The sequence below is a fragment of the Petaurus breviceps genome, unplaced genomic scaffold, assembly GCF_028583685.1.
Source record: "Petaurus breviceps papuanus isolate PSGF00001 unplaced genomic scaffold, PetGlider_PUasm1.0 91041, whole genome shotgun sequence".
Lineage (NCBI taxonomy): Eukaryota > Metazoa > Chordata > Mammalia > Diprotodontia > Petauridae > Petaurus > Petaurus breviceps.
Genome location: NW_027187400.1, coordinates 24,700,314 through 24,717,059, shown reverse-complemented (window position 1 = coordinate 24,717,059; position 16,746 = coordinate 24,700,314). Strand labels below are relative to the sequence as shown.

At 44.4% G+C, this 16,746-nt stretch overlaps 2 protein-coding genes across 3 annotated transcripts in view; one reads left to right on the top strand and one right to left on the bottom strand.

Moving 5' to 3' along the window:
- Positions 1–479: 479 nt before the first annotated feature.
- LZIC (leucine zipper and CTNNBIP1 domain containing) lies at positions 480–15,344 on the bottom strand. 2 transcript variants are annotated; one of them, XM_069078689.1, is made up of 7 exons: positions 15,189–15,344; positions 11,043–11,177; positions 6,006–6,141; positions 5,625–5,723; positions 3,995–4,090; positions 2,962–3,043; positions 480–2,423 (listed from the first exon to the last, which is right to left on the bottom strand). In XM_069078689.1, the coding sequence occupies exons 2-7, from the start codon at positions 11,141–11,143 to the stop codon at positions 2,365–2,367; spliced, it is 573 nt and encodes a 190-aa protein (XP_068934790.1). In that variant the 5' UTR covers positions 11,144–11,177; positions 15,189–15,344; the 3' UTR covers positions 480–2,364. The 2 variants fall into 2 exon arrangements, with proteins under 2 accessions (XP_068934790.1, XP_068934791.1); XM_069078690.1 differs by lacking the exon at positions 2,962–3,043.
- The window catches only part of NMNAT1 (nicotinamide nucleotide adenylyltransferase 1), a 37,966-nt gene continuing 36,526 nt past the window's right edge, over positions 15,307–16,746 (top strand). Inside the window, exon 1 of the mRNA XM_069078687.1 lies at positions 15,307–15,446. The gene's annotated coding sequence lies outside the window, so the exon portion shown is untranslated. The remainder of the gene's footprint in view (positions 15,447–16,746) is intronic.

Below are 16,746 nucleotides of genomic sequence, written 5' to 3'. Positions count from 1 at the left end.
GTTTTGTCTCAGGCCTGACAACCATTCCCTGCCGGCCTATCCTCGACTGATGGTCTAACAAGTCAGTCTTCCTGGGCTCCCTTCCCCATGCTCTGACCTTGTCCTCACCACGACCTCTGACTCTGCTGACTGATCCCTTCCCTTATCCTTGTCCTCCCTAGTACAAAATCTTTCCAGGCCATGTTGTTAAAAAAGCAAAACCACAATAGACTGAGGTTTGTTCATCTTCCAGTTTTTTGGATTTAATTTAAAATCCAGCCCATTTGGGAAATGATATAGGCAAGTCTTCCTTCAGCTGAGACGCCTGGAAGTGCACAATGTGAGGGTCCTGAATCAATGGTAGGGGAGCATGTCCAAGCTCTGGTCATATTTAAACTTTCAAAGGGAGCCAGTGGTCTTTTAACATGAAATTCATCTCCCCTCCCCCAGAAATGAATGATACACACAAGGGTAAGACATATATGCAAATAGAAAATGGCCAAAGTTCGAAAATTATTTAATGACTGTGGTTTGCATAGGATGTGATACACTATTCAAGGTCTTTCCTTTAATGAAACACCATATCCCCAGCAGAGTCTATGGCACAGACAGCACCATTAAGCAGTAAATATATTCTCTCCCCAACAATTTCCTCCTACATTCAACCCTAGAAGAGTTTGGGGAGCGCTCATCCCAAAGGCCATTTAGGAAGAGGCACTGAGTTTGCCAGCGGTCAAGGTCTCACCTCATCAGAGAGTCTGTCAGGGCCACAGGATCTCTTGTTTCTCTGGGCACCACAAACTTGGCCACTTCAACCAGTTGTCTAACCAAGTTCATTTTAAAGGAAAATCAACTTCAAAACACACATGATCAAACTTGATCATGATTAAAGCCAAGTTATGTCCTAAAAGGTCATGACGGTTTGAAAACAAAACAAAAAACTGAGCTCAAGGTCTCCAGAGCCCCTTCCCACCAGGGCTTGGATAGAATCTGTTCCTCATTTTCTTGCTATGATAACAGCTAAAAACGCAGACTGTTGAGGAATGACCACAAAAGGAAGAGGACGGAAGCATGAGATGGTGATCAGCAGGTACTCCTATACCGTGAGCCACAACCTCATCATCAGGTCAGGGGAGTGGGGTGTCTGTGAGGGAAGACAGGAGGTAAGAGGACCTGAAAGCCGCAAACCAGGACCCTCAGAAAACAATGACTCCTATTACTGGTTCTAAAGAAGGCATAATTTCTACCGAAGGCAGAATTCCCATCCATGAACAAAAGAGTAGTTTAAAGCACATAGATAAAGTTTCACAGATACTTGATGTGCAGAGAAAACTAAGTAGGGGAAACAGAGAATCAAGAATGGCACTAGACAAGGAAATGAGAAAGGGCTGAGCACACACACGAACACCAACTCGGCAGGACAGGCACCGGCCTGTTGTTGCTGACAACTCATGACACAATCCTAGAAAACCAGGGAGGCAGAGGCATCTCCCAGTTGACTTGGCCCAGGGTTACAGCCACAGGTCACAGAGGGCAGGTCTCATGATGCCATTTCCTATTGATTCCCTGGTGAGACAAGGCAGGAGGTTTGGTGACTCCAGGAGGCTCCCGCCAACAGGGCCCCCATTGTTCCCTGATCAAAATTCAGAGCTACAATGACTTCCATTCATAAGAGAGCAGACAGGCTGCTGGGATGCTCCCTTTTTTGCTGGAATACAGGGTTTTCAAAAAAGCCAGGCCTCCACAGACACCTTTCTTAAACCGTATAGAGGCAAGACTCTATAAATATAGACACCACTTTCAGGGGGCACTGAAGGCAGCATGGTGTAGTAGGAAGAGATAAATGTGGGAGTCTGGAGTTCTGGGTTCTAATTCTGATTCTGTCACTAACTTTGAACAAATCATTTCACTCCTTTAGACATCTGCTGAGTTGGGAAGCCCTAAGGATATGGAAAGAGCAATAAACCAATACAGCACAGAGAGGGGACTGTTGGAAGAGGGACCAAGCTGTTATTGCTGCTAGGCTCCATTCACAATCAGCATAAGCAAACAAGGAACCTGAACAGAGACATACAGAGAAACTGAGCCTGATGGTGAAAACGTGCCCTTCTCCCTTCCACAGACAGACCCTTCTAAGGTAAGATGTGTGTGTATGTTAATGAGACCACCCATCCATCCATATGGCACATCTCTCTGCCATTGCCCACACACACACTAGTGAAGCAGGCAGACAGGGCCAGAGGACGCCTCCATTACACTTTCCTCATGCTGTTAATGTGGTTCCAGGTTCTTTAGAGTTCTCAGAGGTGACTTCAGATCCGCAGAAGAAAACAAACGTGCCATTTGTTCCGTGACGAATGCCCAGGGATTCTACAAAGCTCCTCATCATTTTTTGTTTTTTTCTACTTCAAAACTTGCCAAAGCAAGGACTTTGTCCCCAGAGCCTGAGGAAGGAAAAAGGCAGATAATAAACAACCCAGGGCTATTAAAGAGTGTGGAGCTTGAGATCTATTACATCAACATGGTGCCAGGACACAGAATCACCCTGCTTTGGAAGAGTGGCCTCCTATACCTCCCTTCACTGACCCTAAACCCATTCCTCTAGCCACAAATAATGCAGGCTATGGCAAGAGAACTCCAGAGGCAGGAATCCTCACTCTTGGAAAGGCAAGAAAATGGTCTTTCCAATCTCTAGATGTGGGCCACAGAAAGAGGAAAACTGAAGTGAAATCATTCATCCTACTTCACTTTTACAGTGACATGCTCATGAATGCTGGGAATATGTGGTAGTGAAAAGACCTTGCTTCCAGATGGAGAGCAGCAGCATCTCCAGTAAGGCTCTGAGAAAGAAAGGAAATGGGATCAATTTTGAAAAGGTAACAATTTAGGTTTGATGCTGCCCTCGGGGAAAGGGACTCTGTTTTGTCTCACTGTACCTGGAGAGAGCAGTGATCAATCCTGGGACCTGGGAAAGAGACTCACCAAGGTCAGTGGAGACTTTCTCAAACTGGCTGAGGGCAGAGCCTGCATTTGTGGACAGGAAGGCCTCATCGTCAGCAGTCAGCTATTTCAAAGTGGAAAAACACAGCACATGAAGAGGTTGGTGTGGTGAGCCCAGGTTTCTAAGGGGGAGTTGGTGTGGGGGGGATGCACACACAAGCATGTGCATAACTCTGCTTTGTTCAATGTGACAGACCATTGGGAAGCTTATCTTAGGGGAGCAACATGGAGCTGGGGTCAAGGGCTCTGGTGCCTGAATCCAGACTTAGGTTTTGTGCTTGCTATTCCAATTCTATGAAATAACCAGGATGGCTGAGTACAACTGCACCATGTTTTATTGAAGCAGACTGTGGAACTTACACTTAGATGTCTGCACTCATAGCGTCTCAGCAAGTCTCTTCAATCCCCCTGTGGGGTACGAAGTACAGGCACTGTGGTCCCCCTTACAGAGCTCAGGGAGCTGAGGCTGACTCTAAAGGCCCAAGGCAAGATTCCAAGCCAAGCCTTTCCTGACTCAGTTTAGGTCTAGGGCTAACTCCATTAGGAAGGAGCTGAGGGAGGGAATCATTTTCTCTAGAATGTTACCATACAATTCATCGCCTCTCCCTCTCTCCCCCTCCCTCCCCATTATCTATAGCTATATATTTTTGGAGTAACAATTATGGGTGGGGAGCTAAACCCTAACCCAGGGGTGGGGAACCTGCAGCCTTGAGGCACACATGGCCCTCTAGGTCCTCAAGTGTAGCCTTTTGACTAAATCCAAACTTCACAGAACAAATTCCCTTAATAAAAGGATTTGTTCTCTAAAACTTGTACTCAGTCAAAAGGCTGCACCCAATGACCTAGAAGGCCATGTGTGACTTGAGGCTCCAGGTTCCCCACCCGTGCCCTAACTCCTCTAACCCACAGAAGTAAAAACACAGGCAAGAAAACTTTGACAACAAATCTAGCCCTCTGGGATAAAGAGCTGACATTTTCCTCTGTGCTGAAAGCACTGGACCCTGGCTGGTGGTACCTTTTCTCCAAGTTTCCGCAAGGCTGTCAGTATTTCCAGCTTCTGTTGGGTATATACATCTCTTTCCAGTTTTCCAACCATCAGGTCTCTGTCCATCTAAAAGGGATATAAATACAAAGGGGAAGTACTCAAGTGGCTTCTTTAAAAACATAAAAACACATTTAAAATATAAAAGCTAAGTTTTCAGTTCTAATTAAAAAAAAAAAACAACCCATGGCTAAATTGCTTGTGAAGCTGAGATGTTCCAGAGCCCGGGTCTGCACGTGGCCATGACTAATAAAGGTCTGCCCTGCCAGCCCCTGTGAGGTTTCTACAGAGTAGAGAATTAGCAGACAGATAGTCTTGTGGGGAGGGCCAAACCCCACATCCTCCCCATTCCCATCTCAGGTACTTGTTTCATTTGGCTGAAATGTGCTCTCCAGGTCTGACAAGGGCAATTTGGAATCCAATCTCTTAGAACTTATTTCAAACCATTCTAGTGACTGAATTTTCTCCAGGTGCCAAAAATTTAACTGGCTTTAGCACCTCAGGTATATTGAAGTCTATAAAACAAGTGGAATACTTCCTGGGGTGTCATTAATTACACCTGTAAAGTTCTTTGAGATTCTTAGATGAGAGATGTTGTATAAGTATAAAGTAACGGTGTTAATCCTTCACCACTGGAAGTTGCAACAGGGGTTTCATAGGTGAAAAGCTTGTGAACTCTAGCCTTAGGGGCAGACTAGAGACAGAAGCCATCTTATTACATCTGAGATCTGCTGGGTGAACTTCTGGGGTTTCTTTTCTTTTTGTGAGATATGGAACATTATTATTATTAAATTTTTTTTTGAGAAATTTGGGGTTAAGTAATTTGCCCAGGGTCACACAGCTAGTAAGTGCCTGAGGCTGGATTTGAACTCACACCTTCCTGATTCCAAGGCTGGCGCTCTACACATTACACCACCTAGCTGCCCCAAGGGTCATTATTTTTGAGAGTAAAATAAAAAAAAAATTACTGATAAATTTTGTATTTACATCACCTTTGTTTTCAAATCTTTTGCACCCACCCCACTTTCTTCCCTTTCCAGAGTTTATTTTCAAGAGTCTTTACTCAACAAAGTTCAGTATTGGATGGCTTAAGGGGGAGACAAAATATAAGAAGATAAATTTATAAAGTGCCTAATGTGAGCAAAGCATGGGCTGCTAAGGAAGAGAGAGTCTGACTAAGATACAGGCCCTGCCCTCATGGAGCTTACAGATTAGTAAAGGGTTAAGAAATTAGAGATAAATAGATAGGTAATCCCAGCATGAATAGCCCCTCTACAGAGACAGAGATAGATACACAAAATCACATGATTAGGGACATTAGAGTTAGAAAACAAAGAAACACATGAGGACTATGGAAAGAAAGTGGTTAATGACTGGGGGAAATCAGGGTAGGCTTTCTGGAGGAGTTAGCACCTGAGGGGGACATTAGAGGAGGAAAGATCATGAGGGGAACATGGTATTAGAATCAGTTAGAAGTCGCTGGTGTCAGTTCCAGAGACCTGCTTCTACAGCTGAGAACATCAAACTGGGAAAAATCTGGGAGTCAGGAGCAGAAATGGACAAACACTGCTTACAAACTACATGGATAAAGGGCATACTTTACCTCTGCTAATCTTGTCCGCAGCTGCCCTGGCTGTTTCTTTGCAAACAATCTGATAACCTCTGGCGTTTTAAAGGCCTGGCTGATGGCTGCCTGAATGGCCTGGAAGCACAAAGGAGACACAAAGTCATGACAACATCTATCTTAGAGATGCCTCAATGACCTCGAGAGCCCAGCAGCTCTCAGTCCTGATGGGGGCTATCTTTCCCATGGCTCTTCTGCTTGCTTACTAGACACTGCAGAGCTCTTCTCCCAGAGAAGGGATGGAAGTATCTAGAAGCACAGGTTGTCTTGCTTGGTACACACACAGAAATAAGATGTTACATGCCAGAATCTGCACCAATTCCATTTCAAACATGCTTCCAAACACTTAAAAGAGCTTACCAGTTGCATCCCACTAAGTTCATCTACCAAAGTCATGTTTCCAGACATAATTTTCTTCAGCGAATCATTGAATTCACCCAGTTGTTCCAACGTTTCTTTTTTGGTTTCCTCATATTCATCTGCTTCCAGTTCTTCTCTGAAAATGACAATGAACCACATCAACGTACAGGAGAAAGTTCTCATTTAAACATCCTTAGTAGACTAGGAAGGCAGTGTAGTGACAAAGGGAGTCTGGTCTTATTGGCCACAAGGTGTGTGTGGGGGGGGGGGGGGGTGGTGCTTAGGACAACTCAGCTCACTTCTCTGAACCTCAATTTCCTAATCTGTTGAAAAGGGATCATAGATTACAAAGCATAGGAATAAATGGGGCCTTAAAAAAATAATCCTTAGTATCTATCTAAAACCAAGAGTAAGCATTATCTGTAATGTGGATAAGCTAGAAGCCTTTCCAATAAGATCAGGGGTGATGCAAGAAAGTCCATTATCCCCACTACTATTCAATATTCTAGAAATAGAAATTAAAGGATTAGGAATAGCCCATGAGGCACAAAATTATGATTCTGCAGATGACATGATGGTATATCTAGAGAACCCTAGAGAATCAACTGAAAAACTAGTTGAAACAATTAATAACTTTAGCAAAGTTGCAAGATAAGAAAATAAACCCACATAAATCATCAGCATGGCTATATGTTACCAACAATAGCTAGCAGGAAAGTAGAAAGAGAAATTTCATCTTAAATAACTGCAGACAGTCTAAGGTACTTGGGGAATGTGCTTGCCAAGACAAAATCCAGGGATTATATGTACACAATGACAAAACACTTCATAAGACAGATCTAAACAACTGGGGAATATTAACTGCTTACGGGCAGGCCAAGCCAATATAATAAAAATGATAATTCTGCCTAAATTAATTTATTTATTCATTGCCATACCAATCAAACTACCAAAGAACCATTTTTCTTTGGAGGAGGGGGAAGGCAAGGCAATTGAGGTTAAGTGACTTGCCCAAGGTCACACAGGTAGTAAGTATGTCAAGTGTCTGAGGCCACATTTGAACTTAAGTCCTCCTGACTCCAAGGTCAGTGTTCTATTCACTGAGCCACCTAATTTTTTATTTTATAGAGCTAAAAAAACCCCAACAAAATTCATCTGGAAAAATGTCAAGGGAATCGATGAAAAAAAATGTGAAGGAAGGAAGCCTAGTAATATCAGATTTCAAACTATATTACAAAATGGTAATCACTGAAACAATCTGGTACTAGCTAAGCAATTGTGACTGGTTAGTGGAAGAGATTAGGTACACAATATACACAGGTAAATGACCACAGTAATCTAGTATTTGATAAGCCCAAAGATGCAAGCTTTGGGAGCAAACTTACTAGAAAAATGAAAAGCAGCCTGGCAGAAATTAGGTATAGACCTACATCTCACACCATATACCAAGAAAACATCAAAACAGATACATGATTTAGACATAAAGTATGATATAAGCAAATTAGGGGAGCATGAAAAAATTACCTGTCAGATCTATGGATAAGAAAATGAACAAACAAGCAATAGAGAGGATCATGGGAAAGTAAAATGGATAATTTTGATAACATGAAATTAAAAAGGTCTTATAAAAACACAACCAATGCAGCCAAAATTAAAAGGAAAGTAGGAAACTGGGAAAAATTATTATAGCAAGCTTCTTTGATAAGGGCCTTATTTATCAAATATATAGGGAACTGAGCCAAAAGTAGAAAAATAAGAGAATTCCTCAACTGATAAATGGTCAAAGGATATAAATAGGCAGTTTTTGGAGGAAGAAATAAAAGCCATCAGTAATCACATAAAAAAATGATCTAAATAATTATTAGAGAAATGCAAATGCAAATTAAAACAACACTAAGGTAATATTTAAAACAACACTAAGGTAATAACCTCATAACTCTCAAATTGGCTAACAAGATAGAAAAGAAAAATGACAAATGCTGGAGGGGATATGGAAAAACTGGGACACATATGTACTATTGGTGGAGTTGTGAACTGGTCCAACCATTCTGGAGAACAATTTAGAACTATGGCCAAAGGGCTATGAAATTCTATGCATACTCTTTGATCCAGAAATACCACTACTAGGTCTATACACCAAAAAGAGCAAAGAAAAAGAAAAAGGACCTATGTGCACAAAAATATTCATAGCAGCCCTTTTTGTAGTGGCAAAGAACTGGAAACTGAGGGGCTACCCATCAATTGGGGAATGACTAACAAGTACTAGTACATGATTGTGATGGAATACTATTGCGCTGTAAGAAATGATGAGCAGATGGGCGGCCAGGTGGCTCAGCGAGTAAGAGCACTGGCTCCAGTGTCGGGATGACCTGGATCAAATCCGGCCTCAGATACTCAGCACCACACCCAGAAATAACTGGCCGTGTAACCTTGGGCAAGTTACTTAACCCCGATTGCTTTAAAAAAAAAAAAAAAAGATGATGAGCAGGATGCTTTCAGAAAAACCTGGGAAGACTTACATGAATTCATGCAAAGTGAAATGAGAACCAGAAGATCACTACACATAGCAACACTGTAATGATGATCAACTGGGAAAGCCTTAGCTCCTCTGATCAATACAATGATCTAAGACAATTCCCAAAGTTTAATGATGAAAATGCTATCCATCTCCACAGAGAGATCTGATAAACTCTGAGTGAAAATGGAAACAATTTTTTTCCCATTTTCTTTACTTTTCTTCCCCCCCTCCCTTTTGGCAACATGGTTAATATAGAAATATCTTTTGCATGATTTTACATGGATAGTGGTATCATGCTGCTTGCCTTCTAAAATGGGTTGGGTAAGGGATGGTGGGAGGAATAGAATTTGGAACTCAAAATAAAAAAAATTTATGTTTAAAAAGAAAAAAGGATCATAGATTTAGAGCTGGAAGAGACCTTAAAGGCCATCTAGCCTCACATTTCTATTTTTTTTTACAGGCAGGGAATGGGGTCCAAGGCTACAAAGGGAATAAGTGGCAGAATCAGGTTTTGAACCCAGTTCTGTGACTTCAAATCTCTCCAGGGTTGCTATGAGGATTTAGTGAGGAAACACATGAAAAGGCTTTCTAAAATACTGTACAAATGAAAGCTTTTATTACGAATATAATGATATCTGAGAAGTAGGGTACTTGGAGCCAGGACTGGCTTCCACATTGTTACTTGTATTAACGATCATTCAATTCAAATACTATGTTGGAAGAAATGGAGAGGATTTCAGAGAAACCTGGACAGACTTATATGAACTAATGTAGGGTGGAGTGAGCAGAACCAGGAACACAATTTATATGATAACAGCAATATGTGGAGATAATCAATTCTGATGGATTTAGGAACTCTGATCAGTGTAATGTCTGACCCAATTTAGGATGAACATGCCATCCATCTCTTGACAGAGAGGGGATGGACTCAGAGGGCAGACTGAGGAATATATTTTTGGACATGGCCTGTTTTACTTGACTCTACATGTTTGTAACAAGGGATTTATTTTTCTTGTTTTCTCAATTAGGGGGTGGAAGGGAGAGAATGAGGGTGTAAAAATAAAATAAAATTTAATCTTAAAAAAGATCATTCAATTCAACAACTATTTCTTAAGTGCCCACTGAGTGTGCTAGGCCAGAGGAAACTAGAACATGTAGATGAAAAGCAGTTATTGTCCTAATGGTGCTGACCATTGAGGAGAAAGACATGACACAGACACAGGTAACTAGAACACAATGTATCTGAAAGGGTCAAAGTATTGTTATGTGAGATCCCAGGGGAAAAGTTAGAGCCACGGAAGAGAATCAACAAAAGCTTCCTGATGTTGTAAGTGGGATTCACAGGAGGTGCAGAACTTCAGAAAGCAAAGACTGAGGAGGGAAGTGTTTGGAGGCCTAGAGAAGAGCATGAAAGGAAATAAACTGAAGGAGGGCTCTGCAGTAAGCTTTGAAACCGCTTCTGGGAGCTAGAGATGAGGAGACATGGCTTGGACACGAATGCACAGAGCAGCAGGTGAATGCTGAGTTCAGAAAACAGTGATTGTCCAGTCTGACTAGAATGCAGAGAACTATGAAATGAGTTTGTTGGGAACCAGGCTTTGGAGGGCCTTCAATGCCATGTGAAGGAGTTTATGCTGTGTCCTCTGGACAATGGGGAGCCACTGAACATTTGTAAGCATTGCATAGAAAGTGGATTGCTCAGAGATGATGGAAGCAGAGAAACCAATGAGAAGGCAGCTGTGGTATTTCAGGTAAGAAATGAGGATGGCCTGAACTTGGGTGGTAGGACTGTAGGAAGAGAAGGGGAATGGATATAAGATGTTATGGGGGAAGAATCAATGAGACTCAGCAAATGATTGGATGGAGTCAGAGGGAAGGGGAAGGAAAGAGTCCAGGATGACATGACTCCAGAATTACCAACCCGGGTGACTGGGAGGATGGTGGTGCCCTCAAAGGAACAAGGGAGTCTGAGGAGGGCAAGTTGAAGGGTGAAAATGACTCCCACTCAGGATCTCCTGAGCTGAGATTTCCACACGATACCCAGGAGGAGGAACTCCCAGTAGTTCCCCATTCTGTCTGGGGAACAGAGGTCAGGAATGAGATCAGGAGTAGCTCTCTGCAGAGGTGATGAATCAATGAGATGACAAAGATTTCCTACCTGAATTTCTGAATGGTGTCATTACTGAAGGTGGATCTTTTCTATCACAGGGACAAACAGCTGAGACCTCTTCACCCTGGAAGTTCCCTCTGCTCCTGAGCTTCTCACATTACAAGCATCCCACACCCCTGTCCCTTCGCTTCTTATTCCTCCCCAGGAGGAATTTCTAGTTTCTCCCAGAGCCTCCATTAAAAGGAAGACACCTGGGCCAGTCATGGCTTCATTCCCGATTCTCTGGATTTTCTTTACTCTCTTCCTGCTCAGGTACCATGTTCTTACCCTCAAGTAGCTTACAATCTAGTTTGTGTAGTGATGAGATTTTTTCCCCCATTGTAATAATGCAAAATCTTGTTAATACTACCTGCATTCTTCCAGATCTTGTAACTGTTGCATTAGTCTGTCCAACTGTTCTTCTAAGTTCTGTTTTAATTTACTTGTCTCTGTCTTTCCTCTAGAAGCCATTTTATTTTTTTCAAAGAAAGATGGATAAACGTACCTAGAAAATGAGAACAAAGTTGATCAGAGTAATCTTACATATGAATTAAATTTAAAATTATCTAAGTGATTCCTATTGTTGTTTATGGGAAATATAGTTTCAAAGAGTCAATCAAAGAAGAATGTAAATTGAGATGCTAAGAGCTGAATACCAGAAGCAAAAATAAACCCCACCTACAAAAAAAAAAGATTGAGATACCAAACTTATAAAACAATGAGATAAGTCAGTCTTGATAATGGAATTGATAAACTGGCTTGGCTGAGTTTATATAAATTGAATTTATTCACATTCAAGGTACTCATTGCATAAAACAAGGTGCACAAAATACCAACCCATGAATAATTTATTAAAGAACTTCATATGTTCCTATTAATGAGAAGGCCTCAGAAAGATCTGGAGATGGAATGGGCTTGAGAGCCCATCTATTCCAACCCATTCATTTTACATATGGAGAATCTCAGACACACATTAAATGGCCTGTCCAAAATCATTCTGGAAATGACAGCTCAGTATGCCTTTGTTATATGGGTTAGAAATGGGAACTCAAATCAAGAGACTTGATTTGAGATTATTCTGAAGTTTATAATTAAAAATCCATTTTTTTCTACTTGAGCTTTAAAAAATTTGTATTAGAGCAATCTGAACCTACACCAATATGTAAATGAGGACAATCTCAGTCAACCCTACACAGAAATGTTATAGCTACATATGGTACTTAATCTGTTATGTCTAGAAATGTACATTTTCTACTCCATTTGTTGATATTACTAAATGACTGAATGAAACAGAATCTGGATAAAAGGCATAAAAGATCAATACTTGAGTTTCCTGGAGCCATTTCAGGACTTTTTTTGGAACCCCCTCAACAATTATTTATCAAACAGTAGCTATTATTATTATTGAATTAAATGATGAAATATTTCTGACCCAGACTGACTCAGAAGAAAGCATCTCAAGAGCACCCCCTAGTACTCAGTGAAAGCATGACAACTTTCACCAGCACCCCAAGACTGACTTTCTAGAATAACCTGTGGAATTAAAGCATCACAACTGCCTAAGGCTCAGGTCTCAGACCCTTGTCCTGTGCCCGCTGGCTCCATTTGAAACTCAGACCCTGAGAAATTGTTCCTCAGGGAACTGACCACTCACTTCCAAGCCCAGTTTTTCATCTTGTGGGCAGCCTCTCTCTGGAGCCAACAAATACAAGGAAGCCTTTCATTAAAAAAGCTTAGTGGTTACCCTTCCAGGTTGTACTGAATCAAGGTGAAACTGTGCTCCATGGTCTCTAAGGGGCCTCTCCCACTCTAGGATAGTGGAAGAGGCAGGGAAGGGTTAACTTGAGTACAAGGGATTTGGATGAATCACTGCCACCATTTAAGGGCCTAGTGCTAGGTAGGCACTGGAGGCTTTAGAACAGGGGTGGGGAACCTGTGGCCTTGAGGCCACATATTTGTTCTGTGAAGTTTGGATTCAGTCAAAGGGCTGCACTTGAGGACCTAGAGGGCCACACATGGCCTTGAGGCCATAGGTTCCCCACCCCTGCTTTAGAAAGTATGTATGAGGCTTGGTCCTTAACCTAAGTTTAGAAGTTGTGACAGTGTTCAACGCATTAGAGTGTTAAGACAAAGTTTTATGTATGGGGGGAAAGGGAAGGGGGAATGGTTATTAATGGTCAGGGAAAACTTCCTGAAGAAGATGGCATTTTGGCTGGGCTTGAAAAGGCAAGCCTTTGACAGGCAAAGAAGCAGAGAGGGAACAGGATGTAAGCAAAGTAAAAGGAGAGAGAAGATTATTCCCTGGTTTTACTGTAAAAGTGCATTTATTAAGAGCCTATTATGTGCCAGGCCCTGTGTTAGGGAAACAACTACAAAAATGAGACAATTCCTGCCCTCAAGGAACGAATTCCATTGGGGAGGGGGAAGAAGACACGTGTGTATGTGTGTGTGTGTGTAAAAAATACAATACACTACTACATACACACACAACACATAAAAAACAAAGTTGCCAGGCAGGGAGTCATAAACAGGGCAGACCAGGAGAGGCCTCTGGAAGGCAGCAGCACTGCAGCATGAAGAGAGCTGGGAGAAAGGAGAGAAGACGGCAGCTGCCTACAGCAAACATCAAGGAGACAAGCTGGGCTGGCAGGTCAGGGACCTGTAATTAGCTCAGGTCAGACTGTGAAGTTGGTGCTTTGTCCCAGAGGCAGAGAAATAGCATGGTCAGAGATGAATCTTAGAAACATCAATTTGGCAGCTTGGGGTGAGAAGGACTTAGAGTGGAGAGACCAATGAAGAGGCTACGGTAATGCTTCAGGAGAGGAGTAATCAAGGGGAGCCTGGACAAGGATGGTTGTGCCAAGCGTAAAGAAAAAGGGCCAGATGTGAGACAACTGATTAAATCTGGGGAGTGTAGATTCAGGGATAGAGCAGAGGTCACAAACCACAATGACCGTGAGCACTGTGGTCCCAACAACAGGAATCAGCAAGTCAGGAGGAAGCGGGGGTTAGGGGAAAGCAAAAAAGATGTTTTGGACATGCTGACTTTGAGGAACGGGGGCTGGGACAAGGCCAGCAGGCAGCTGGAGATGAAGAGCTCAGGAGAGAGAGGAAAGGCTGACTATGTAGGGATGGGAAGCAGAGGCACAGAGGTGGCAGCTGGCTTCATGAGAAAATCACGAGAGAAGAATGTACAAAGAGGGCCCAGGGTACAGCCACAGTGGGGTAGGACATGGGAAACAAGACTGCAAAGATTAAAGCTAGGTCAGAAAGGGAGTCAGAGCCACAAACCCAGAGAAGAGAGCTCAGGAGTCAGGTTCAGGGTCAAATGTCCCAGAGAGGATGAGAAGGAAGAAGACTGAGAAAAGGTCGCTGGAGAGGGGAAGGGAGGGAGGGGGAGAGAGGGAGAGGGAGAAAGGGAGAGAGGGGGAAAGAGGGGGAGAGAGAGAGAGAGAGAAAGAGAGAGAGAGAGAGAGAGAGAGAGAGAGAGAGAGAGAGAGAGAGAGGTGGCAACCTTGTAGATTAATCAGTCAATAAGCATTTATTAGAACCTGTTCACAGCTGACTAGTTATTTCTGACTCTCTGACCCCATTTGGGATTTTCATGGCAAAGATAGTGGGGATGCTTTGCCATTTCCTTCTCCAGCTCATTTTACAGAGGAGGAAACTGAGGCCAACAGGGGAGTTAAGTGACTTGCCCAAGGTCTCATAGCTAGTAAGTATCTGAGGCCAGATTTAACAGAGTGTCCTGACCCCAGGGCTGATGTTTTATTTTTTTGCTTTTTGGAGAGGGGAAGGTAGGGCAGTTGCGGTTCAGTGACTTGCCCAAGGTCACACAGCTAGTAGGTGTTAAATATCTGAGGTCGGATTTGAACTCAGGTCCTCCTGACTCCAGGGCTGGTGCTCTATTCACTGCGCCACCTAGGGCTGGTGTTTTATCTACTGCACCACCCAGCTGCCCCTACTATGTGTCACACACCATGCTTCATGGGTATAGAGACAAAAGGAAAACAATCTTTGCTCTCAAGGACAAAACACACACAAGACAGGTACAATGCTGAAGGAAAGGCACCACCTGCTGGGGGGCATCAGAGGTCTCCAGTGGAAGGTAGCCCTTGGTTTTAGTCTTGAATAAAGCAATGGATTCTAAGACGCAGAGTGAGGAAGGAGGAAAAACATAAGCCAACACCTAGGCATGGGGGGCAGCCGGCAGGAAGGTCTGCCGTGGGAAGGGAGAGGGGCTTACACTCCACAGAGCGATGAGTACACACCCCCAACTGTGCTACAGGGAAAAGGAAGGAAGGTGGGGCAGGACCAGGCATGGGCGCCAGCCGGGGCAAAGGCGCAGAGATGGGAGACGGAATGGGCCCTGCGGCTTCTCCCACCGCCCTCCGGAAGTTCTGCCTCCGACCACACGAAGGGAAGTACTGCGCCGGGAGTGGTTCAGGGCCTGGAGGGCTGGTGGGAATGGGGTCCCCGGCCATAGAGCCATTCAGCCAACCCCGGCCCCGCCTACCTGAAGGCTCCAGCTGGACGGCCACCGGAGCGGGAAGGCAGGCCCGGGCAGGGCCCGCTTCTTTCTGCGCGTGCGCGCGGACGCACTTCCGGCGAGGCAGCCAATGAGCAGGAGGACCGCCCCCTCCCCTGCGGCTGTGGTTTAGCTGGGGTAAAACCGCCTCAGGGCCCTAGAGCCGAAGTCGGACGAGAAGTGGGGCCGACTCTTTTGCCGCAGCCGCAGCCGCAGCCGCCGCAGTCGCCAGTGGAGTCCGTCAAGGTGAGATAAGCTATATTGAGGAGGTTCCTTCCTCAGAGCCCGGATGTGGGGCCGAGCCGCCGTCCAATCAGCGGCGGGGCTGCGGGGGCTGCGCGCGCACCTAGCCTAGCGCCGCCGTGGCACGAGACTAGAGTGTAAGCGCCTTGAGGGCAGCCGTTCCGGTGTCCCAGACAGCGCGTCCATGCGGTGTTTACAGCCCTACCATAGGCGTTTCAGACGTTTGTGGGCATGTGGGGACCAGGGGCCAGGTTATTTCCTAAGCCCTCTCTATCCTCGAGGGCGGACCCCGTCAGTGCCATTTACAGCTTTAGAGAAGCGCCTGAAGCACAGAGAGGTGGAGGGATTTGGCCGGATCCCCCAGCCACCGTGAGTCAGAGGAGGGCCCGGAACCCAGGACTTAAGCCTTCAAGGGCAGCGCTTGAATATGTCATTGAGGTGCCGCAGAAGTGTATCAGGCCCTCCCCTCTTGCAGCTCGTTAGATTACGAGATGCATGCATATAAACAAAAATAGATGGCAGGTAATTTGGGGGAGACAGCACCAGGAGCTGGGAAGGATCCGGAAAGTTCACGGTCTGTGGTCGTGAGGAGCGTCCCACTCCGGCACTCTCTTTAACAAGCAGACTGACCGTAGTGGTGGGCAGCACCACCCCTTCATACAATTCTGATTACATCTGGGTGTTTTGTTCGTCTGTTTGTTAAGGGACTTGCCCAGGGTCACATAGCTAGTAAATATCAAGTCTCTGAGGTCTGATTTTAACTCAGGTCCCCGTGACTCCAGGGCCACTGTGCCTCTAATTGCATCCGGTAATGATCAGCCTGGCGTAGTGGAGAGCGTGTTGGGCATGGCAAACAGAAGCTCTGATTTCTGTTCCATGTCCGCCTTTTCTGCTTGTTAGCCCTGTGACTTTGGACAAAGGCCTTTACTTCTCTAAGTAAGCCTCCCACAGCTTCCTAGTAATTGTGGGGGCACTTAGATTTCTCTGAGTACCAGTTGCCTCCTGTGTAAAATGGAGGTAATGCTTGTCACACCTACTCCTGGAGGTTGTTTTGAGGCTCAGGTGAAAATATAGGTGGAACAGAGATGAAGAAAGACACAGGGAGACAGGAATGGAAACAGCAGAGGAGAGGCAGGCTAAAAGACAGACAAGGGCATGGAGAGACAGAGGGACCAAGAAAAGTTGAATGAAGCATAGATAGGAAAAGCTAAGACAGAAAATGAAGGGAGGTAGAGAGAAATGGTGGGGGTGGGGGGTGAAGAGGTTCAGCGTGAAATGATGAGGTTAGGGTTAGGGGTGCTCA

Excerpts from the sequence above, each read along its gene's own strand:
- LZIC (XM_069078689.1), bottom strand. The coding sequence starts at position 11,143 with ATGGCTTCTAGAGGAAAGACAGAGACAAGTAAATTAAAACAGAACTTA. Across the intron at positions 4,091-5,624 it reads TGCGGACAAGATTAGCAGAG|ATGGACAGAGACCTGATGGT; the intron begins GTAAAGTATGCC and ends TATCCCTTTTAG. Across the intron at positions 3,044-3,994 it reads TGCGGAAACTTGGAGAAAAG|CTGACTGCTGACGATGAGGC; the intron begins GTACCACCAGCC and ends ACTTTGAAATAG.